Raw genomic sequence first — 22,799 nt, 5'->3', positions numbered from 1 at the left:
CTGTTTTAATTTGCTAAGGATACTGGCCTCCATCTTCATCCATGTTCCTGCAAAAGACATGCTCTCATTCTTTTTTATGGCTGCATAGTATTCCATGGCATATATATGTGTATGTATATATATGGGCATTTAGGTTGATTTGTGTTTTTGCTATTGTGAATAGTGCTGCAATGAACATTTGCATGCATGTCTTTATGGCAGGAAGATTTATATTCCTCTGGGTATATACCCAGTAATGGGATTGCTGGGTCAAATGGTAGTTTGCTACCTTTTAACTCTGAGGAATCTCCATACTGCTTTCCACAATAGTTGAACTAATATACACTCCCACCAACAAGGTATGAGGGTTCCCTTTTCTCTACAACCACGCCAGCATCTGATAGTTTTTGACTTTTTAGTAATAGCCATCCTGACTGGCGTGAGATGGTATCTCATTGTGGTTTTGATTTGTATTTCTCTAATGATCAGTGATATTGAGCTATTCTACATGTGGTTGTTGGTCACACACGTCTTCTTTTGAGAAGTATCTGTTCGTGTCCTTTGCCCATTCTTTAAATGGGGGCAGGGGGGTGTTTTTCTCTTGTAAATTTAAGTTCCTTGTAGATGCTGGATATTAGGCCTTTGTCAGATGCATAGTTTGCAAATATTTTCTCCCATTCTGTAGGCTGTCTGTTTACTCTGTTCAGTTTCTTTTGCTGTGGAGAAGTTCTTAAGATTAATTAGATCTCACTTGTCAATTTTTGCCTTTGTTGCCATTGCTTTTGGTATCTTTGTCATGAAATTTTTACCTGTTCCTATGTCCAGGATGCTATTGCCAAGGTTGTCTTCCAGGGTTTTTATAGTTTTGAGTTTTGCATTTAAGTCTTTAATCCATCTTGAGTGATTTTTGTATATGGTTTAAGGAAGTGGTCCAGCTTCAGTCTTCTGCAGGTAATTTCTTTTAAGTGCTAAAGGTCTTTGTAAAATGCCCCTAAAGTCATTTAGTTTTTCCCACCTAAATAAATAAATTGATCACCTGCCTCTACAACAGAGGCCCTAATCATTGTTTTCTCTATCCCAGCCCGATTTGGTGATTTTCAAAGACACACTCAAGGAAAGAATTTCAGTGTTGGGGAAGGTTAAAATATAGGACCAAGAAAACGAGGCTTCTATGCTGAGATGGCATGGAATACTCTTGACCATTTCCCAGCTAGCCAGGAATGTAAGAAACCCTGGTGAGAAAGAGAATGAACTGACCCACTGTGGCACACAGCTCAGCACTGCAGCCTGCAGTGAGAGGGGATGGGGGCCCACCAGGCTGGCAAGAGAGACAGAGGTGTGGCGCTGGGTACATGCAGGAAGCCTCCTTCCAGACAGGGCCCTTTGCAACTTTTGCCCAAGCTAACTTCCAGGATTACCTACCTCATACTTAAGAAATTGCTAGTACAGTGTACCTCTGATGTCTCCAGAAGAATTAGATGTTATCTTCTTCGTCCTTCCATCTTATACTACCTTAGTTTTCTGTCACAACCACAAATTTACCAGCTTAAGAGAACACAAATTTATTATCTTTTCTGTAGGTCTGAAGTCCAACACAGATATCACCAAGCTAAAATCAAGGTGTCGGCTGGGGCCCGTTGGGGTTCTTACCTGGAGATCTGAGGAAGAACCCACGTCAGGCTTGTGCAGGTTGTTGGCTGACTTCATTTCCATGCAGCTATAGGACTGAGGTCCCTGTTTCCTTGCGGGCTGTCAGACGGGACTGCGTTCTTCTCTTGCTCTGGTCCCTTCCATCTTCAGAGCTAGCAGCAGCACATAGATCTTTCTTTTTTCCTTTTTTTTTTTCGAGATGGAGTTTTGCTCTTATTGCCCAGGCTGGAGGGCAATGGCACGATCTCAGCTCACTGCCACCTGTGCCTCCTGGGTTCAAGTGATTCTCCTACCTTAGCCTCCTGAGTAGCTGGGATTACAGGCATGCGCCACCACACCCAGCAATTTTTTTTTTTTTTTTTTTTTTTTTTTGTATTTTTAGTAGAGATGGGGTTTCACCATGTTGGCCAGGATGGTCTCAATCTCTTGACCTCGTGATACGCCCACCTCAGCCTCCCAAAGTGCTGGGATTACAGGCATGATTACAGGCCACCGCGCCTGGCCGGCACATAGATTCTTTCTATTGGCCTCACCTTTCCTGCGTTTTCTTGGGCCAAGTCTCCCTCACAGTCTCTTCTGCCTTCTTTCCTTTAAGGTCCCACCCACATAATCCAGGATAATGGGTCCATGTCAGGTCCATAACTTTAAAAGCATTTGCCAAGTCCGTTTCTGCCATGTAAAATAACATATGGGTTCCAGGGACTAGGTCTTGGACATCTTTAAGGAGTCATTAATGGACCACCAAGAGTAGCTCTGTCAGTGGTACTCTTTTCATCTGTTTATGAAGAAGTGGTCCTCTTATGAATGGAAATATCAGAATTAAGGGGGCTGTCCTGTGCTATTTTAGGAAGTATTCATTTTATTTACTGTTTTCCAGATGACCTGAGCTAATAGACTTGTTTGCAAATCTAATTATGAAAAAAAAGTATGGTTCTTAATGTCAATGGGGCATTTTTTAAAAAACATTTAATGAGGAAGAAGTTGGAGATATTATCAGTTAGAAACCTCTAAAGATGATATCTCCAACTTCCTCATTAAATCTTTTTAAACCTTTGGAAGCCCAATTCCACCTCACTGTAAGCACACCTAGCCTTGTTGGACTCACATCTCTACAGGTGTCTGCCAAGATGCCTGGCAGTAACTGGAGGCTGGGAACAACTGTAGTTGCATAAAGCTACCTCCTTTTTAATAGCTAGTTCTTAAAACACAATCCAGCATGTCAACTGGCTGGTCTTAGAACAGTTGTGAAACAGCTAGATTCCTGACTGACGTAACCCAGACTTTCGGCACTTGTTGGGATGGCTTCTTTCGATCTGAAGTCTTTCATTTTCGTCTGTTTCTTAATTTGGAGGATAGGACATACAGAATTCTCGCAGAAATAGAAAGGTAAAACATCTTCCTCTGCCTCTTGTCTCAACCTCTAAGTTGCTCTCTCCCCAAAGAGCCACCGTTAGATTTCATGTGAACTCTTTAAATGAAATTTTCCATACATATTGATAACATGTATACATCTTTTTACACAAGTAGATTCATATTACACCTTCGTTTGCAGTTTGTTCTTTTTACTTATTTCAGAAAATCAGACAAAAGGCAGTATAGTGCCACCATTTTAGCACAAGTGCTTTCACTTTTGCATATTCCTTTCCAGTTTGTATATAAGGCTCATTTCTGTATAGTTGCTGCCACCATGTGCCACTTTATAGCCTCTCCCCCAACATATAAGCATTTTCATAAAGAGTCTCATTTTTAGTAGTGGTGACGAAAGGATTATTTGCTTTATTCTTTCTTGTTAACATTAAAATCTGAAGGGAAGAAAGGGAATAAGTGGATGTTGCAGGGGAAAAATAGGTGCTGTATAATATGTTTCTAACAACTGCTACCCCTCATCCCCAGTGGCTCAGACCCTGTCCATGGAATCAGGGAGCCAGTCCAAGCTCTTTATAGAAGGACATCAAAACAGAATAAAAAGCAAAATAGACACAGTTCAAAGTTTCCTTTAATAGGAAATCAACATGTGCTAGACAGTATGTTCACCAAAGCATGGCAAGGTCACATAAAATGCATATAGCTAGGGTCCCAAGCAGGGGTGTGTTACTATTAGATTTTTTAAAGTTTAATTTTGTTTAGCAGAAGAATATACTCTAGGAGCATTTACAGTTCATTTTCATTTTCAGTCATCAAATAGCCTACATCACATCCAAAACGCAACCTCTTGTGTGCAGAGAAATTGCCTTCCCACAGCAGTCACAATGTAAAAAGAACTTTTGCATTAAAGGGTCAGACTCTTTCTGTATAACAAAGAAAGTGGAATGCAAGTGACAGATGGACTTATTGTGCAGAACAAAAGTCTGAATGTATGCTAAGAATTCTCAGCCCTCCCAGCTCTTTAGGTGCTGGAACCTAACTCAGATGCTGGCTCACCAGCACAGGAGGGCCTCTGATACGGAAAACTGTTTAAAGAGTACCTGGTGGCTAGAAGTCAGGCCATTCATAATGCAAAATGTCATCACTTCTTAAACTGTTTTGTAAATTCATTTCATTGGTCAACTTTTAATGTGCATGTGACCTTTAACAATTCTGAAAAATACTCAGCCTTGGCCAATAACACGTACTTCTAGTTCACATATGACATCATGAATGTTCTCTGCCTAAAGCACAGAGTCCATTCAGGGCTATACAAAGAAGTAGTGGGAAGACTTTAGAGTCCTTTAGAATGACAGCTTTCACAGATGACTTCAGTCTCTCCAGGCTAATGTCAGCTGAGGCAAATAAGCGCTGCACGATCCCAAACCTTTCTGTATCTTTCAGGGGAGCCAAGGTTGGGTCTTCAAGATCAGATACTCCATCATCAGACAGAACACGAAGCTGAAATGATGCATTTAAACAAATTCACTTTAAAAATGTTCTTAAAAAATCCACATTGGATAGTAATGCACTTGTAGGTAATTCTGGGGGGGGGAAAAACTATGTCTTTTTTTTTTTTTTTTTTTTGAGACGGAGTCTTCCTCTGTTCAGGCTGGAGTGCAGTGGCACAATCTCGGCTCACTGCAACCTCTACCTCCCAGGTTTAAGCGATTCTTTTGCCTCAGCCTCCCAAGTAGCTGGAACTACAGGCGCGCTACCACACCCAGCTAATTTTTGTATTTTTAGTAGAGACGGGGTTTCACCATGTTGGCCAGGCTGGTCTCAATCTCCTGACCTCAGGTGATCTGCCCACCTCAGCCTCCCAAAGTGCTGGGATTACAGACATGAGCCACCACACCTGGCCAACTATGTCGTTTTTTAAATTACTCAAATACAGCAGGAAAACCCTTGAGGTGTAACATGATATATTTGATTCAGGCCTGATTCTATCCCATTTGCCTGGTGTCCTCTGTCTGAATCCCTACTCTCCGAACTTTCTACTAGTTCCATTAACTCCAGTATATTAGAAACGTCAGAATGAATGTACTTTGCTCATATATGCAGTATGCCAAGTTTCTGTTTTACTGAAGATATCAGAACTTCTTATATATTTGCATGAACTCCTCAAAGGTAGGTACCATAGTTTAATTATCCTTCCTGCCTCAAGAACCTTTTCCCTTGCTATTCCTTCTTCCAAACTTCCCTGTTGATCTCCCTTTCTCGTCACTCAGTTGTCAGCTGAAATGCCACATCGAGGGCCTTTCCCAATCCCTTTCCATCGATCTACCCCCAACCCCAGAACTCAGCCTTATGTTACTCTATTATGTTGTATCCATAAACTTAGTCACCTTCCCTTATTTAACCCTAAGCTGCTCGTGAGAGCAGGGACCTCATCTGCCGTGCCTATGACGCAGACACTCAATGTGTTCTTCACCGAGGCCACTTTGGATGCTGCTCTAGTTCCATCTGCGCAACACATACTTGAAATATTTGATTTGCTTTTAGGGTCTTGATCTGTGCCTGTAATACTTTTAAGAAAATCTTCAGCAATTAAAAATTTGCCAGTAGATTTCATTTTGAAACAGGCATTCAAGATGTGATTATTAATATAAGTAGTAAAATTTCAAATTAAAAATGAAATAAGCCTAGAAAGTATGCCTGAATTTTAAGAAATCTGAAGGGAATCCAAAAGAAAAAATTCCAGAAATGTCCTGAGCAGTGATGACTATCCTGAAAGTCATGCAGCTTGTCCAGGTGACTGAAGGGTAGCACTCACTAGAATGGAAAAGTACTTGTGTGTTTATTATCAAAATCAGCCTCACGAACCTTGTAGATTTGCCAAATACAACTCACACAATGTAACCACAGGCTTAACGTTACCATTAAGCTCAGACTGCAAACTACTGATTGTGCTTTAGAGAGTAGATTAGACCTGCTCTGTAAGCACAGCATCACACCCCAGTGATCTGAGGAGGAGCCCCACTGGCGCAGGCTGGAGACTGTCAACAGCATTGCAGGCTCCCTGTCGTTACACCTGGCAGATGACAGCTGTGCAGCATCCAGCTTTCTTCTCTAAATATCTACCATCCCCTTTGCCCATAGGCATTTCTAGGTATAAGGGGGTAACAGTGACCCAGAGGGTGGTGGAGTGAAGTTAACATTCAGTATTGATTCTAACTCACCCTTTCACTAGTTCTTGGAAATGTGTTAATGTATCTGGCACTGTACTCCCAAAAGCCCTTCAGAAAGCCTCTCAAAGTTACCCTGGCTACTAGACAAGAAAAGACAGGGCTGCAGATAGATTTTGTGCCCTGTTTTAAGTAAATCCCTTAAAGAAATATGACACTCAAATTCCTTGAGGAGGCAGACACCTCAATGTCTTAAATAGAGCTATTGCAAATCTGAGGGGAGGTATGTAAAGACACCCAGGAAAGTCTTTGACTATGTTGAGCAGCTGCCAAAAGGCAGAATGTGCAGAAGCAGAATACCTTCCATTCTGAACTCCGAATGTGTTCTGGCTGCTGCACTTGGAACACCAACAGAGCAGAACTTGGGGGTAACACAAATGTCCTAGAGCTGATCTGCAGGGAGGAGGGCAGCTAGGTGTGAGTTTGTCAGAGAAGGGGTTAGATAACATGGGCTTGGCAGGATTTTCTTTTTTTACCTGCTTCAGTTGCAGTTGATGAGTCTGTAAATACTTGGGAAGGACTAACTTAGTAAATGCTGAGCCCTCAGTTGCTGCAAGAGGAGCTGAGATCTGAAAGCAGAGCTGTTGTTTTGCTCGTCACTGCATACAATTAGAATAATGACACATATTGTTTCCATAACCAGACTGTGCCACCAGCCTTTACCCTCAGCTGGCCCAGGACACACATGCTGGCACATTTTCAAGTAGTTCCATTTTTGCAGTCAGTGTACAAGAATGCAGGTTCCTCTGGGCCTGTGGAAGCTTTCAGTTGTGAGTGATACCTGATCTGCTCCTTGGAGTGATGCCATGCTGCATAGTCTTCTCATGTCTTTGTTATGCACAAAGGCACCAACCACATTACTTGGTGTTCCCAGAGTAGATGTATACCAAATGTCAGGGTCCTATCTAGGCAGTCTGCCCCAATACCTGCTTCCCAGATCTGATAGCATAGCTCTGAGAGATGATCCTTTGGGCCAACATAGCAGGTTGGCCTTGGACTTTAGTAATTAGGCCTTAAAATAGTCAGACCATGTGTGCTCAGCTCCTCTGCCCCAGGCTGAGCAACATCTGCAAAAGCTACACAAGACTAGCTACCCCATCAGGGTGGCTTCAGGGCAACCTATTGGTGGTTCTTTCTACTAATGGCTCAATCTATAATTTAAAAAGGAAAAGCTTAACCTTAACTCTCTAGGGCTAAGCTCATCATTACCTAACTCATGCTCTTATAATGACATTTCCAGAGGGCACCAAGCTAACGATACTCCTAAAAGTGGATGAAAGAAGCTACGTCTCCCTGGGACAGATCAGTCCTGGATACCTCCCTGGCGAATATGCTGCACAGCTCAATCAAACCAGTCTCAGCACAAAACTGCCATTGCAAATAATATGGTGTCAGGCCCCATTACTGTAATGTAACACTAAACCTTGGCCAAAATTCTCTCCAAACAATGGGAAAAGTATAAGATTTGGAGTCTAAAGATAAGGATGGAGTCCTGGACCTGCTAACAAGTTATTTGGACAAATCATTTCCCTCTGGGTCTCAGTCTTCCCACGGGATGGGATGTGTATAAAAGTGGGTTAATGACAATAGTTATTTAATCTATCTTGAAGAGCTGTTGTGGATGAGAAGTGCTAGAGGTGTTTTATCGGCTGTTGGATGTCTACCCCCTCATCATTTCCCCATTCCCGTCTATTCTAAGGTCCCATCTGGGAGGTTACTTACCAAGTGGCACAGTGTGGGAATGATCTGGAGTTTGCAGCAAGTGCCCAGCAGAGCTGCTACATTATCTGGCATTTCTGCAGGAGACAAAAATCACAGTCACAGTCCAAAAAAACAAGTCCATGGGAACAGAGCCAGCCCCTGGATGGCCCCTAACTTATATTTTAGTACTTTCCCACCAGCCAGGCAGGGGAGGTACTCAGCAGTTGTTGAGTAAGTGAACGGTGCTAAATGGGCAGCAAAGACCTTGTAGAAAACAGATGTAGGAACCCAGCTGCCAGCTCTGCATTCCACAGAGGATACTCCTTGACATTCGATTTACCAAATGGAAAGAACTGCCCAGACTCTGGGGGAAGGAAAAGAATCAGCATGGAAAAGTAGACCCTGCCGTCTGGTGAGAGAAGAGTGACGTTTGAGCCCCTCTGTGCATTCAGGCTGCAGCCTCAGGTACACTTCTCTGAGCTTCAGTTTCCTCATTTACATAGTTGTTTTGTTTTTGTATATGTCAGAGTACTGTGTAAACTATAGAGGGCTCTATCCCTGTCACCAATCATTGTGGGGAGGAAAATGCAGTCTGGCCTGAGGCCAGGAGCAGCAACAGTAGAAAGGTTGTGCCAGGCTAGGGGCTGCACCAGAAGGGCCCTTGCCAAGCCCCAGGGAACGGAATACCAGGTCAGTGTTATTGAAAGTGGATATTAAACACCTCCCAGAGTTCCTAAAAGGACCACAATCCCTTGGGGATACAAGCTTTGAGCTGAAAAGGCAAAAAATAATGAGTCATCTGCTGAATCAGGTAGCCAAGGGACTGGTTAGGAACTCAGTTGTTCCCACCATGTATTAGCAGCCTAAAAAAGGCAATGTGTTGTTGAGGTGTGATCCAGAGAGTACAACAGACCATGGCTCATTCTCAAGAGCGAGTGTAGGCTACTAAGGGGGTGGGGCAGCACCTAGGGGGATACTCCTGCCAGAGAACCTAATGTGGTATTCAAAATGTGTGTGCATTTGTCTGAAGAGAAAATCCACAGTTTCTCAAGTAGTCTCTTACCCCAAAGCAGGAAGATGAAGACGGAAAGTCTATGTGGCCTAGCGTATCCAGCTGAGCCTCTGTCCCCAGCCATCTCATCTGCCATTGCTGCCCTGCCTTCACTTTCTAGGATGGCTCTGGGGACCCAGGTAACCATCATCCTCATCCCTTATTCTTGGAAATACCTGAGTCCCATATTACTCATTTAGCCATTATCTTGAGCATGGTACACTAGGTGCTAGGGGCACAGGAATGAAAGAACAGCATCTAAGTTACCAAGCTTACCCACTAATTTTACTACTTGACTCTGATTTCCTGGAGGGCCAAGACTTGATATTTACCTAGCAGTGCCTAAAACATAGTCTAAGCTTGTTAAATGTTTCTTGAACTGAAATTATTTTGATTGCTCTTCCATATACCAATTCTGTTTTACAAATAGGGTCCAAGGAGTTCAGACCTTTTGACTTGCTTAAGGTTACGAAGTGGTAGAGGACGCTTCCCAGGAAACAGGTCACAAGTGGGACTGAAGTGCTGAAAACCGCTATTAGCCAGAAACTGGTGTGAGGACCTAAGACCACCCTATTTTCTATTCTAGCACTTTCCTCGGTTTCTAAGGAGAGAAGATTATACTAAGGGGAAAAAAATCAACTCAGAAGGGCTGAGGATTAGCAAGAGCACAAATGGAAGGGCTTTATGCCAGCCTGGCCTCCACTGGGACTGACATACAAATGAGATCACAGTTCAGAGAAATAAAAAAGGGCAGGATTGGTTGAAAAATTCAGAGACTGCCAGCTGCACCTAAAGATTTCACTACCTTTGAGTTTCCAAGTCAGTCTCACCTCATGTGTCAACTGAGTGGCCTGCTGCTTGTGTGCAAACTTGCAGAGATTTTTTTTTTTTTTTTCAAGCTGGACTGCAGTGGCATGATCATAGTTCATTGCAGCCTTGAATTCCTGGGCTCAAGCGATCCTCCACAGCCTCTCAAATAGCTGAGACTACAGAGGTACACACCACCCTGCCTGGCTAATACTGATACCCTGATGTTAACATCGGGAGAAAGTCTCTATGGAGTTCCGCAGGGCTGTGTCTTACGTCCTGTTCCAGTTTACCAGTCAAAACTTTTATCCATGAGATGGAACAAGACAGAGCATATATTTATGAGCACATAGAGCTGGGAGAGGCATTCTCTGATTAAGTATTTTAAAACTGAAGATTACTGGGTCTATTTCTGTGTGGTGCTGGGGAGGAACCCTGAATGTATCAGAAACCAAGTGTCCTGACTAGTGTCACCATGAAGGGAAGCTGTGGGGACTGGTTTGCCACAACTGGCTTTTCTGAGAGGGAACAGGAAGCCCAGCTTCCTTGTGAAGGATGCCCATCTCCTGACAGGCGCTCTGGCATGGCAGGTTCTGGATGGGAGTGGTACAGAGGTGGCAGAGATTGTTCCACAGTAACTGGATGGCTGCTCCCCTGGGAGGCCATTTCAGGACCAGTGCAGAAGCTATGGATCTGGGCCCAGCCACAGCTCTGCCTCCCAGCCTAGTACACTGGATGGTTGGATGCTGTCCGCGGCCCCCTTACCCCAGACAGGGGCACGCTGGATGGGGAATAACAAGTTTGCAAAGAAGATCAGAAGAACTGAAATGCTCGAGGAGAGCAGTTGCCAAATGAAAGCCACTGCCACTCAGCTCTGCTGGGACTCCGGTGTGAACCACAGCCTGTCAGGGAGATGCTTGCTTTTGCTGGCAAGGGGTCACCCACTGTGACTCCCTGGGGGAGGAGGGAGAAGGGCCCTCCGGGAGAGTGGGGAGGCTTGTGCTGGATGGAAAGGCTCTCGAATCTGGTTTCCCATCAGCCTCCCACCTCTTATCCTCCCTGTCCCAGAAGGGAGAGACCTGTATGTACCAAATCTTCCACAGTTACCACCCTGTGTCCCCAGAAGCATAGATAGTAGGCAAAGCATTTTAAAGCCAGCAGTAGCCATTTCTTTCATTTTCTTCTTTTCTCCTTACCTGCGAGGGCACCGACCAAGAAGTAGGCTGTCATAAAGAGCTGCTTGCTGCCCGTGTCCTCGGGGCCTGGACACCCACCCTGTAAGCTGCACCCCACTAGCTGCAGGAAGGCCTCAAGGTCCTGCTGCTGCTGGGGCTTCAGCTCCCCCAGCACCGCCATTGGGGGCAAGAGGCCGCTGACCAGGTCATCACACTGTAGGGCAGGGGAGAAGAAGGGATGGTCATGACAGCTGGAGATCAAGCGCCACAGCTGGGCCCTCTCCTCACAGCACACACAAGCCCCGGCCCTTACACCCTTCCCCCAAGGAAAAGTACCACACGCAGCTCTTCTCTACATTCTGAAATTGCTCATCCGTGGGGCTACATTTCACTGAAGGGACAGTAAGCTGAAACTGGCCCACGAGGGTGGGGGGCGTACTTGCTGGAACTATGGCCTAGAACCTTCCAGGGCAGGGTCTGTCAGGTAGTGCCAGGGACCAGAAACAAGTGGTTACACACACAACTGGGGAGGGTGATGTATAAGCATTGTCCTGTCTTGGTTCTCAAGTGTTAAGCTAGGCACCACCCACAGCCTTGGTGTCCAGATCTGGTCATCTGAAAGCTGGACCCCACCCTCGCCACCATCCAGACAGCTTGCTTCTCCAGCATCTGACAGGGCAGCTGAGGCTCTCTCCACAGGGTGCTGGCTTGACATTTTGCTCTTGGAAGAAGTTATTTTCGGAAGTAGAAGTCAGTGGGCTTTTTGAAACTGTTCTCCCTGGAGCTGAGCTCCCCACCCTCTAGAATGCAAATATCCTGGGCCGTGGGGCTGTTTCAATAACAGGTTCCATCACTGATACCCAGGCTCTCGGCACAATCTAATTTCAAGAGGGAAAAATAATATGAACACTCCCCTGGAAACCATAAACCATTAAATCAGTTCTTCAAACTCCCTGCATAATATAATAGAAAAACAAAAGAACAAAAAACAAAACTATAGTCAAAATCAGGTTTATAAAGCCTCAGCCTTAAGAAAGGGAGGACACAGAATCTGGGTGGCTGGAGGGTTGGCAGCTTGTGTGGCTCTCAGCATTTGCACAACTAAGAGTTGACTTAAGGAATCTGACCTCCCCCGGATATCCTTCTGCTGCAAAACAGAACAGTGCAAAAGCCTATTTCTCTGTTCTAAATGGAACAGGTTGACTTGCTAGATTCTACCACATGACCCCCTTGCAGTGGTCTGAGTAGTGGCCCCCCAGCATATGTTACCTGGAACCTAAGAATGTGACCTTAGTCTTTCAGATGTAAGTAATTAAAGTAAGGAAATCCAAATGAGATCATCCTAGATTAGGGTGGACCCTAAATCCAGTGATGGTGTCTTTATAACAGACAGTAAAGAAGAAGACACACACAGAGGGGAAGCCCATGTGGAGACAGAGCAGAGGCTAGAGTGCTGCTGCCTCGAGCCAAGAACACTAGGAGCCATCCACAGCTGGAGGAGACGAGGCAGAATTCGCTCCTAGATCCTCTGGGGGAAGTGTGGCCCTGCAGACACCTAGATTTTGGACTTTCTGGCTCCAAAACTATGAGAATAAATTGCTGGTTTTTTAAGCCCTCTGGTTTGTTGAGGCAGCCTTAGGAAACTAACACCTACCTCCCTCTACCCCTGATGCCAACTACCTGTCTGCACTTAGAAAACGCAGGACCCAAGAGTCACAGCTGTAGGGAGAAAAGGAGGTGGGGGAACCTTTAACACAATTCCATCCTGCCTCAATGCCTTGCCCCAGGAGGTCTAGCCCATCCCCTGTTCCAGAAAACCCTGGTGAAAACACTGCCTTGAGATGTCTCGGGGCTCACCACTGGTTCCAGGACCATGAGTAGTTCATCATCAAACAGGACTGCCTGGAAGATGTCACTCAAAGCTGTCTGTTGTGGCTCAGGCAGCTCCACAAAGGGATGGAAATTCCTCTCCAGGAGCGGGGTCACTGAAAAGAGCACACCCAAGTCTCATGACCACGATGCACATCTCACGACATCAGACAGCAACTCCTGCTTTTTATAGCTAATCATCAGCTCTTTCATGGATATTCCCAGCTGCATTGCCAGTCATGGAACTCAGAAATAAACATCAAGTTACACACCACCCTGCATATTTTTCAATAACCAAAGGGAGGGAGGAGAAAGAGGGAAGCCAAGTTTTGTATTTCAAGCTTCACTCTTCTCTGATGACTCACTAAACATTAAGTCTAATCAATTATTTTCTGGAAAAGTCATTTAAATTCCTCTTTAGCATGATTTCTCTGGAAGTAAATTATCAAAGCTGAATTACTAAACATAAGTCAGTGCTTTTACAATGCTTTAGAGCCATACAAATTCCAAAATATATTATTTTTCATGTCCTTTCTTGTAGTACATTGCAGATTTTCTATCCTTTAATATTTAATGCCCACTTTTAAAAGGGCTGGCACCCTATTTTCATCGCAAGCACAGCTATTCTTTTTCTATCCTGTGCTGCTTCACGAGTCCTCAAGCTGAGCACTGAGTCCCCAAAGCTGTTGCCTCTGCAGGATGCTTAGGGGCCTCTCCCCTTAGAATCTCTTTTCCTTTCTTCGGTTTTTTTTTTTTTTTTTTTGGTTAAGATACTCATAAGCTTCCTGTAAATTAAGTCTAGTGGAGATTTTATTTTTAAAGATTTGATAAAGGTTTCATATGCAGGGATGCACACTAATACATCAATGTACCACCCATGAGGATGGAGAATTCCAACAGCAGTTGTATAAAGCCCCACACAGAGGAACACAGAACGTCAGTAACCAACATATTTCCAAACTCTGCTATGCAAACAACTATGTCTTTTTTTTTTTTTTTTTTTTTTTTTTTTTTTTTTTTTTGAGATGGAGTCTCGCTCTGTCACCCAGGCTGGAGTGCAGTGGCCGGTTCTCAGCTCACTGCAAGCTCCGCCTCCCGGGTTCACGCCATTCTCCTGCCTCAGCCTCCCGAGTAGCTGGGACTACAGGCGCCCACCACCTCGCCCAGCTAGTTTTTCATATTTTTTTAGTAGAGATGGGGTTTCACCATGTTAGCTAGGATGGTCTCGATCTCCTGACCTCGTGATCCGCCCATCTCGGCCTCCCAAAGTGCTGGGATTACAGGCTTGAGCCACCGTGCCCGGCCACAACTATGTCTTTGCCAGTCCCAGACTGAAGACAGAAGCTGTCCTGGTCGGTTCAGTCTCTGAGGGTACAAAGACCAGGCAGGCCCCACCCTCCTCCTCCTCCTGCCTGGCACATCCAGCTCCCACTGCACCCTGGCTGACCAGAAAGGCCAACTCGAAGGGTGGGCCTGTGGGGAAGACAGAAGGAAGCTGCAGCACAGGACTGCCTTCTGCTCCCCCAGTGGCTGTAGGGCCACTGTGCTGTGGTTCTCACCCACAATGACAAAATCCTTTAAGTGGCAGCTGAAAATTGCACCCACTTATCCATCTCAAGGAAGCCAGGATAGGAAAGCCTTATGTTAAAACTGGGCCTTTGCTGTCATTTCTTCAAATATTGACATTTTTGCTACAAAAGCATCCCCTGGTTTGGGAGTCATCAAAGCTCCATGGATGTAGCCACCAGGGCTTCTGTGCTTACCCTCCAAGCCAGAGCAACCCTAACCCTAACCCTAACCCTAACCTGAGCGGTTCCTAACTCTTTGTGCTAAGCTCTCACCTGTTTGTGTCCCCTTTTCCTTGCCCATCTCCTCCTATACGCTGCGCCCCCACACCCCCCACAAAAGAAACCAGCTTTCTAAAGCATAATACGCTGTGAGGAGCAAAAGGAATTGCTGCAGGCACATCCTGGGCACGGCCCCTCTTCCTCTTTGGTGTCATGCAGCCCATGCCATGTGGATAAAGAGCCTCCAAGAGAGCATTTTGCAAGGCTGACAAAGCATTGCTTGTCTTGACAATGAAGCCCAGAATATAACAAAACAGATGCAAAACTTGGGTTCTCCATCCTCACAGCTGATGAGCTATTCTTAGTAGTCAACAGGGCTTCTGTGCTTACAATGAAAGAAAAATGCCAAGCCCCTGACTACCTCAGTCTCCGACCCCTGCCCCGTGGAGGGTCATTCTCCCCACCCTTCCTGAAAGACAGCACCCACAACCTGGGGCTCCCTAAGATCCAACCAAGGTGAGTCCTGCCAAGTGGACCGGGCCTCGGCGGCATCACCTCTCTTCTCATATGTTTTCTGTGAGTCACTGAGGGGTCACTGATGCTGAAGGCCAAACCACCTCTTGGGATACAGCGCTCAGTTGGCCCTCAACTGTCCTACTAGCAATACCTTGCTTTAAAACACTTAATGGTCCATCCTGGGAAGATATCCCATGCGCAGCATCTGGCATGTCTATGAATGCAAACTCTCGAAAGACCAGGGGGTCCAGGTAGACAGAGTCAATTCTCCTCTTGTTCTCGAAGCCACCTTGTTTCCCTCGGAGAAGGCAGAATTCTGTAGTGCAGGAGAAAAGGACAAGTTAGGTAAAGTTGAGTCTAAGATGTGCCAACAAGTCTGGACAGGGTCAGCCCAGCCTTGATGGCACATCTTAGACCTAACTTAGAGTGGAGCAGAAGACCCATCCATCTTCCCCATAAAACTCGATCCCTACACACATTATGTTGCTTGACCAAAAGCCCAGCCACTTCCAACAAATAGAGAAATGGCTGTTCTTACATAAAGCTCCCTAATATATATTCCGTGAACAGGCCGGATGCAATCTTTAAAACATTGGAAATATTATTTTATCCTGATTTGAACAAACTGATTCTAAACAAACAAATGAAACCTGACATGCATAAAACAACTAGGAAAATCTGAACACTGATAATATTGAAAAATTATTGCCAGTATATTTAGGTGGCCAAGTAGTTATATGATTATGTTTTTAAGAAATCAGTGTTTCTGTATTAATACATGGAATAACACACAGCAATAAAAAATGAAATACTGATGTCTGCAGTTACATGAATGAATTTCACAAACATGTTGAGTGAAAAATGACAAACACAAAAGAATACATTCTCTATGAATCTATTTCTATGAAGGCAAAACTAGTCTTTTTTCAAAAACCTTATTTCAAGGTACTAAAATATTTATAGATGAAACAATATAATGCCTAGGATTTGCTTCAAAATAATCCAGCAGGAGAGGAAGGAGATGGTGAAGTTATGGCTAAAACATGAATTGCCCTAGTCACTGAAGCTGGATGGTGGGCACATGGGAGCTCACTACCTTATTATCTCTACTTTTGAACATGTGGGAAATGTCCATAATAAAAAGGTTTTTTGGTTTTGGTGGTGTTTTGTATTTTTGAGGAGTCTTGCTCTGTCATCCAGGCTGGAGTGCAGTGGTGCAATCTTGGCTTACTACAATCTCCGTTTCCTGGGTCCAAGCGATTCTCCTGTCTCACTCTCCCAAGTAGCTGGTATTATAGGCACCTGCCACCACACCTGGCTAATTTTTGTATTTTTAGTAGAGATGGGGTTTCACCATGTTGGCCAGGCTGACCTCAAGTGATCCACCTGCCTCAGCCTCCCAAAGTGCTGGGATTACAGGTGTGAGCCACCGCTCTAGGCAATAAAGTTTTTTAAATAATAAAAAGGGCCAGGCATGGTGGCTCACGCCTGTAATGCCAACACTTTGGGAGGCTGAGGCAGGCAGACTGCTTGAGCTCAGGAGTTCGAGAGCAGCAACATAGCGAGACCCCGTCTCTACAAAAAAATTTAAAATAAGCTGGGCATGGTCACGCACGCCTCTAATCCTAGCTACTCTGGAGGCTAACGTAGGAGGATCCCTAGAGCCCTGGAGGCGGAGGTTGCAGTGAGCCAAGATTGCACCACCACACTCCAGCCTGGGCAATAGAGCGAGACCCTGTCTCAAAAAAAAAAAAAAAAAAAAAAAAAAAAAGCAAAGAAAGAAAGAAATGTTTTCTCAAACACTTCCATATTTGAGAACCCAGCTAAGGTATCTAAGGTATAGATAAAAATGTAATTTAGTATGTCCTTACTAAGCAGAAACAGTAAGTGAGCTCAAGAATTAGGGTTTCCTATATGATTCTATTTACTAGTGTACGTAAGCAAAGGCTATGGAATAAAAATGTGGCAGGACACCGTATTTACTGAAATGTAGAAGACATGAGTATTAGCACATATTTTCATTTGCTTGTGGGCATTAATGATGCTCACAAAGATAGAATGGAAAAGAAAAGAAGAATGGCCATCTAAAGACAAAGGAAACAATCCCTGGCTTTACCCAACTGGCCCACACTCACCAGCATTCAGGGTGCCCCTGCTCCTCCACACTTTGCACTTAGCCACTGGGGTGCAGAAGTGTGAACCAGCACCTAAGTCATAACTTTGCTCCCTGAGGGCAGGAGCCTTGACCATTCACACAGTCTCAAGTTCTGCCAGAAGCCCTGCCAGGTCCCCAAAATAATGTGGAACCAACTGGCATTTTAAGAATCCACAGCACCAACCACACTCTCACCTTCATCCATGCACAGCTCCTGAGGACGCTACCAATTCATTCATTCTTTTCATCCATCCATCCCCAGCCAGCCAGCAAATATGCAACAATGTAAATCTTTAAAATTCCCTATACCAGACCCTGTGCTCACAGCCACAGATACAAAGGACTACAAACCAGGCCTTGACGATGAGTGTGGTAAGAGTGGGGACGGGTTGACTAGGGCTGAGGCCAGAGTGGCCAGCGGGTGGAGGGGAGGAAAAACGTCTTTCCTTCTGCTCACCCTAGGTTCAAGACTGAGGTCCCTATCACAACAGATTAACAAGAGAGGCCAGGCACGGTGGCTCACACCTATAATCCCAACACTGGGAGCCCAAGGCAGGTGGATCACCTGAGGTCGGGAGTTTGAGACCAGCCTGACCAACATGGAGAAAACCCGTCTTTACTAAAAATACGAAATTAGCTGGGGTGGTGGTGAACGCCTGTAATCCCAGCTACTCGGGAGGCTGAGGCAGGAGAAGCGCTTGAACCCAGAAGGCGGAGGTTGCAGTGAGCCAAGATCGTGCCATTGTACTCCAGCCTAGGCAACAAGAGTGCAACTCTGTCTCAAAAAAAAAATCGAGAAAAGCATGCAAGTTTACTGAATAGCAGTTTTACATGACATGGAAGCCTTCATAAGAAAATGAACATGTGAAGAAATAGTTAAATCTGAGTAATTTTATGCTAGGTTTGAGGGACAGTGGTGGAGAAATGTGGCAGGGCAGAGCATATGATGGAAAGGCCATTCATCTGGGAACTCAGCAAGGCCTTTCTCTTCACCTCTCTGTGTCCTGTGTCTGGAGACACGGCTGCTGCTTTCCTCCAGGCAGAGGGAAGGCACCTCTCTGCTGAGGGTCTGTAACCTGTGTCAGGGGAAGGTTGGAAAATCCTTCTGAGGTTTCATGGCCTGCTACAGGGAGAAGGGTGAGGGGAAGGTCACAGTGACCTTCCTGCTTCTGTCATCTTTTCAAATTCCTTCACTTTAAAATATCTTAGGGTTGCATGTCCTGAACCCCATCACAGAGAAGGAGAACCAGAAAAGCCATCTGATGGTTGGGCAGGAGCAAAAGAGGCAGAGAGCATGCCCAGAGAGAGGCACAGCAGGCCTGGGGGTGGGAGAGGGCGTGGCATGCCCCAGACCTCAGTGAGATCACTGAGATCACGGGGCAAGTGGCGCTGTGACCAGAGGGAAGGCATGAGACCCATGCTGGGCTGGCCCATAAGGTGTGACATGGTACAGACTGCATTCTTAGGACAGAGAGCCATAGAAGGGTCTCTGAGCAGGTGAGTGAAGTGATCAATTTTAAAACAATCCCATTAGCTACACTGCTAGGATGAAACAGACAGGAAAGAATCAGAGTAGCCAGTTACGAGTCTGTGGCAGAGCCCCTGTAGTCCCAGCTGCTTGGGAGGCCAAGGTGGGAGGACTGCTTGAGCCCAGAGTTCGAGGTTGCAGTGAGCTATTATCCCGCCACTGCACTCTAGCCTAGGTCACAGAGCAAGGCCCTGTCTTTAAGGAAAGCGAGGTGGGGAAGCAGGGAGATGGTATTAGGGCCAGTGGGGAGATGTGCACAGATTCAGATGCAGCGTGGGAAACATAGGTTCGTGCCCACAAGGCATTCAACTGGAAGTTGGTGCTGAAGGACACCAGCAAATGCCAAGATGTATAAAAGTGCAAGGCGGAAGGTCAAGAGGATGAAAGGGTGTTTCTGATTGGGCCTAAGTGTCTCCTGAGAGGGGAGATGTGGGTGAAGGAAGGGGTCTCATTGCAGCTGACAAGGCTGAAGCACCTGGCCAGGATGCAGATGGAGTCTGCCTCCCTTCGAGTTTTCAAAAGACGACCAGGATCCCTGTCAAATGCAATCCCACCAGGAAGGTAGGGAGAGAGGGCAGGCATGTCTTCTCAAGGGCTCTTCCAAGCACTGCAGGTTTATGTCTATGAAGCTGTATCAGAACATTCTGTAGCAAAAGCAACAGAAAATAGACGGGCAAAAAAAGAAAAGAAATAGCAGAACTGGTTTAAAATCAGGCAGTGAGTCACCCAGAACGATGGCCTGACCACCAAGCTGTCCTAGGAAGGAGCCACGGAGCTGCCTCCTAGGCCAGAGCAGGGAACGAGCCAAGGGAAGGCCAAGATATCCCCAGGGTACCTCTTCTCAGCAGCACAAAGAGGAGTTTATTTTCAAAGACAACGGAAGCTGGAAAAGATAAAAGCCTGAAATTGAAATGCAAACAGGAGAGCCCTGCCAGACAAGGCTGTGTGTCTTTCAAACCCCATCTGAGAAAGAAAGGCCACCCCGACAGAGCTGTGTCAGGGCAGGGTCTGGTCACCTCTTGGGACAAACAGGAGGAAGCTCGCATGGGGACCACCACCTAGAGTGGCAGCCCAGGTCTGAGTCCCCGCCACCGAAGGGTCCGCAGAGCATTCATGGGCATCCTCGGGTGTGTGCCAAGATTTCAGAAGGCCTTACAGAAGTGACACATCCTTCACTACAGCCAAGATACAGAAATAACGTAACTGCCTGTTAATGGACGAACAGATAAAGAAAAGGATGTATTGACACAATGGAATACTTTTTGGCCACGAAAAAGAAGGAAAGCCTGTCATTTGTGCCAACCTGGATGAACCCGGAGGACAGTATGCTAAGTGAAATCACCCAGGCACAGAAAGATGCATACTACATGGTCTTTCTTGTACATGGAAGTGAAAAAAGCTGAACCCACAGAAGCAGGGGATAGAATGGTGGTTGCCAGGCACTGGGCTCTGGGAGAAATGGGAAGATGTTGTCAAAGCATGCAAACCTCCAGTTGTAAGCTGGTAAGTTCTGGGGATCTAGCATGGTGATTGTAGCCAATAGTACTGCAGTGTTTACTTGAGACTTGCTGAGAGGGTGGACAGTAAGTGTCCTCACCACACACATGCAAAGGGTAACTATGCTGGGTGATGGATGTGTTCATTAGCTTGACTCAGTAGTAATCCCGTCACAATGTCTATGTCTATTGAATCATCGCTTGGGCATCTTAAACATACATAGTTTTTGTGTGTCAATCATACCTCAGTAAGCTACGGGGAAGTGACACATTCACCACTGGCCATCAGTAAGACTGAACAGGACCACCAAGGCAGACGTAGGGGGGCTAGAACCCCAAAAGTGCAGGTGGTGACCCTCCTTACCACATACAGATAACAGAGACTAGAAGAACAATTTGATCATCTTCATGATGCAATTTTTTTGGAAGACAAGTCTTTTCAAAGAGAAAGAGTAAAATGACAATAATAAGGAAAATGCCCCAGGGGACACAAATTTGGAACTATGGGCCTCAAGGAAGGTATTCTCAGCATTTCTTGGTCCCTGACCGACCTCTTTGACCAATTGCTTCAAACTGACACTTTCTCTTTCTGTCACCTCAGATAAATCATTTCACCACCCTAAAATGCAGGCTGCTTCGTTTGCAGAATGAGAGAGGGAGGCTCCATGCACTCCTTCTGCGCCTCGCCTGTTCCCCCTAGGGATCCTCAAACACCCTTCAGCTTGTGGACAGCAGCACACAAGGACACTGAGCGTTCTGTTCGAGTCCCTCTAGTGGTCGCTGAATGGCATCGTGACTCGTGGGCTTAGTGAGGGCAGGAGCTGTCTCACGGGAGACTGCCCCCAACTTCCACAAATGGGGGAGGAGCGGGAGGCAGCAGCAGGCATGTGCATGGTCTATCACGGCACTTTTAAAAACTGCTGTTACAGAAAATGTCAAACTGCACAGGAATAGAGAGGAGGAGCGTGAACCAGCATGTGCCCATCGGCCAGCTTCAGCCACTGTCCCCTCTCAGCCACGCCTCCTTCCCTCAGCAGCTGCCCACGCTCACACCCTTTATGCTCCACTCATATTATTTTTGAAGCAAACTATAGACATATTACCATTTCATTCGTGAATGTTTCAGTGTACATCTCTCAAAGATAGGATGACTCATTTTTATAAATATAACTATAATACCATTGTCATACCTAAAAAACTTCACGATTTATTCTATTACATTTACCCACTTATGTCCCTAAGGAGCGGCCACACTGCCTTCATGAGTGAACACAACCTCTTCTCATTGGGAACATGAGGAGAGAAGGGGCTGTGAGCACCTAAAATGAGCAGACACTCACTGAACCAAAGCTTGGAATTTCTTCCCTGACAACGGCAGGCTCTCCACGCTTTGAACACACTCGTCATCAGCAGAGAAAAGTCAACTTCAGCATGTCTGGCTTCGTACTTGGGGAAAGGAGGTGGGATAACAATAATGGTGATAATGCTATTAATAGCAAAGGTGGAGGAGTTAATAAATGGCCACTGTGCCAGGTGCTTCATAGGCCTCATCTCATGAAATCTTCACACAGCCCTGTGAAGAAATGCCCTTCACCTTCCAGGGACAGGGAAGCTAAGACTCAGCAAGATTCAGCAACTTGCCTGAGACCTCATAGGACATCATGGCACCAGGGTTGATGCCCAATGTGTCTGACGCAGAGCCCAGGTTGATGCCCAGAGGGCACAGCCCAGCCCTCTACCATGCTGGTGGAACCTCACCCCACACCAATGCTGGGGGAGAGGGTGGCATTGCTCCAGGCATCCCTCACCACACCCCTCCCCCAGTACAGCCCACATGTCCAGGGACCATGTCATGGGACAGTCTCCCCTCTTCAGACCTCTTTACCTCTCTTCCCACAGTCTCCAAAGCAGTCGAGTCCTCTGCAAAGCAGCTGAGTCCCTCTGCTGGGGATCCCTCAGCACCATAGGAGGTGGCACTCACCGAACTGGCCGTCCAGTTTCACGTATAACTCAATGACACCGTAGGCAATGGTGGTGGCAGCTGGGATCTCCAGCACCACGCTGGAGTCCTTGGTGACATTTCCATCCTCCGTCGCTGACACCTGTGGGCAAAAGCGCACACTCCCACCTGTGCACTTGGGCTCTCCCTGCTGCTCTGTTCCCCACTGCAGCCAGCCTCATGTCTTGCACATAACAGATGCTGAGCAATGTCCACAGACCGAGTGGAACAGAGGCGCCAGCCAGCGTGGGGGATGGCGGATTCAATCTTTGTTGGCATCACTACACATATTCCCAAGTAAATGGCCAACCTGGTGGCATCAAAGCGAGATTCCAGAGTGTGGGATACAGTGAAGTTAGGTCTACAGTGCTGTGCAAAGATCATATGATACATAAGATCACCTCCCAATTCCCTCCATCACAGGTTATGGAAACAACTGAAATCCTAATGAAAACCTTAAACAGTAGCAAAGTTGGACTGGGAGAACCTAGCTG

General features: G+C 46.0%; 1 protein-coding gene across 7 annotated transcripts in view; it reads right to left on the bottom strand.

The window, feature by feature from the left end:
* Positions 1 to 3,607: 3,607 nt before the first annotated feature.
* GSDME (gasdermin E) overlaps positions 3,608 to 22,799 on the bottom strand; it is a 58,860-nt gene continuing 39,668 nt past the window's right edge. For 6 of the 7 annotated variants that reach the window (XM_010375931.2, XM_030932426.1, XM_010375928.2 and 3 more), the window contains 6 exons: positions 22,288 to 22,408; positions 15,279 to 15,443; positions 12,813 to 12,940; positions 10,977 to 11,169; positions 7,944 to 8,017; positions 3,608 to 4,494 (listed from right to left, as the gene is read on the bottom strand). In XM_010375931.2, coding sequence (XP_010374233.1) covers positions 4,261 to 4,494; positions 7,944 to 8,017; positions 10,977 to 11,169; positions 12,813 to 12,940; positions 15,279 to 15,443; positions 22,288 to 22,408 — 915 coding nt within the window. In that variant the 3' untranslated portion in view covers positions 3,608 to 4,260. Of the gene's footprint in view, positions 4,495 to 7,943; positions 8,018 to 10,976; positions 11,170 to 12,812; positions 12,941 to 15,278; positions 15,444 to 21,646; positions 22,158 to 22,287; positions 22,409 to 22,799 lie in introns of those variants that run through there. The other variant, XM_030932427.1, reaches the window with a different exon arrangement.

This window comes from Rhinopithecus roxellana, chromosome 6, assembly GCF_007565055.1.
Source record: "Rhinopithecus roxellana isolate Shanxi Qingling chromosome 6, ASM756505v1, whole genome shotgun sequence".
Taxonomy (NCBI): domain Eukaryota; kingdom Metazoa; phylum Chordata; class Mammalia; order Primates; family Cercopithecidae; genus Rhinopithecus; species Rhinopithecus roxellana.
Note: the sequence above shows the minus strand (reverse complement) of the source record. Positions and strands in the feature narration are given on the sequence as shown.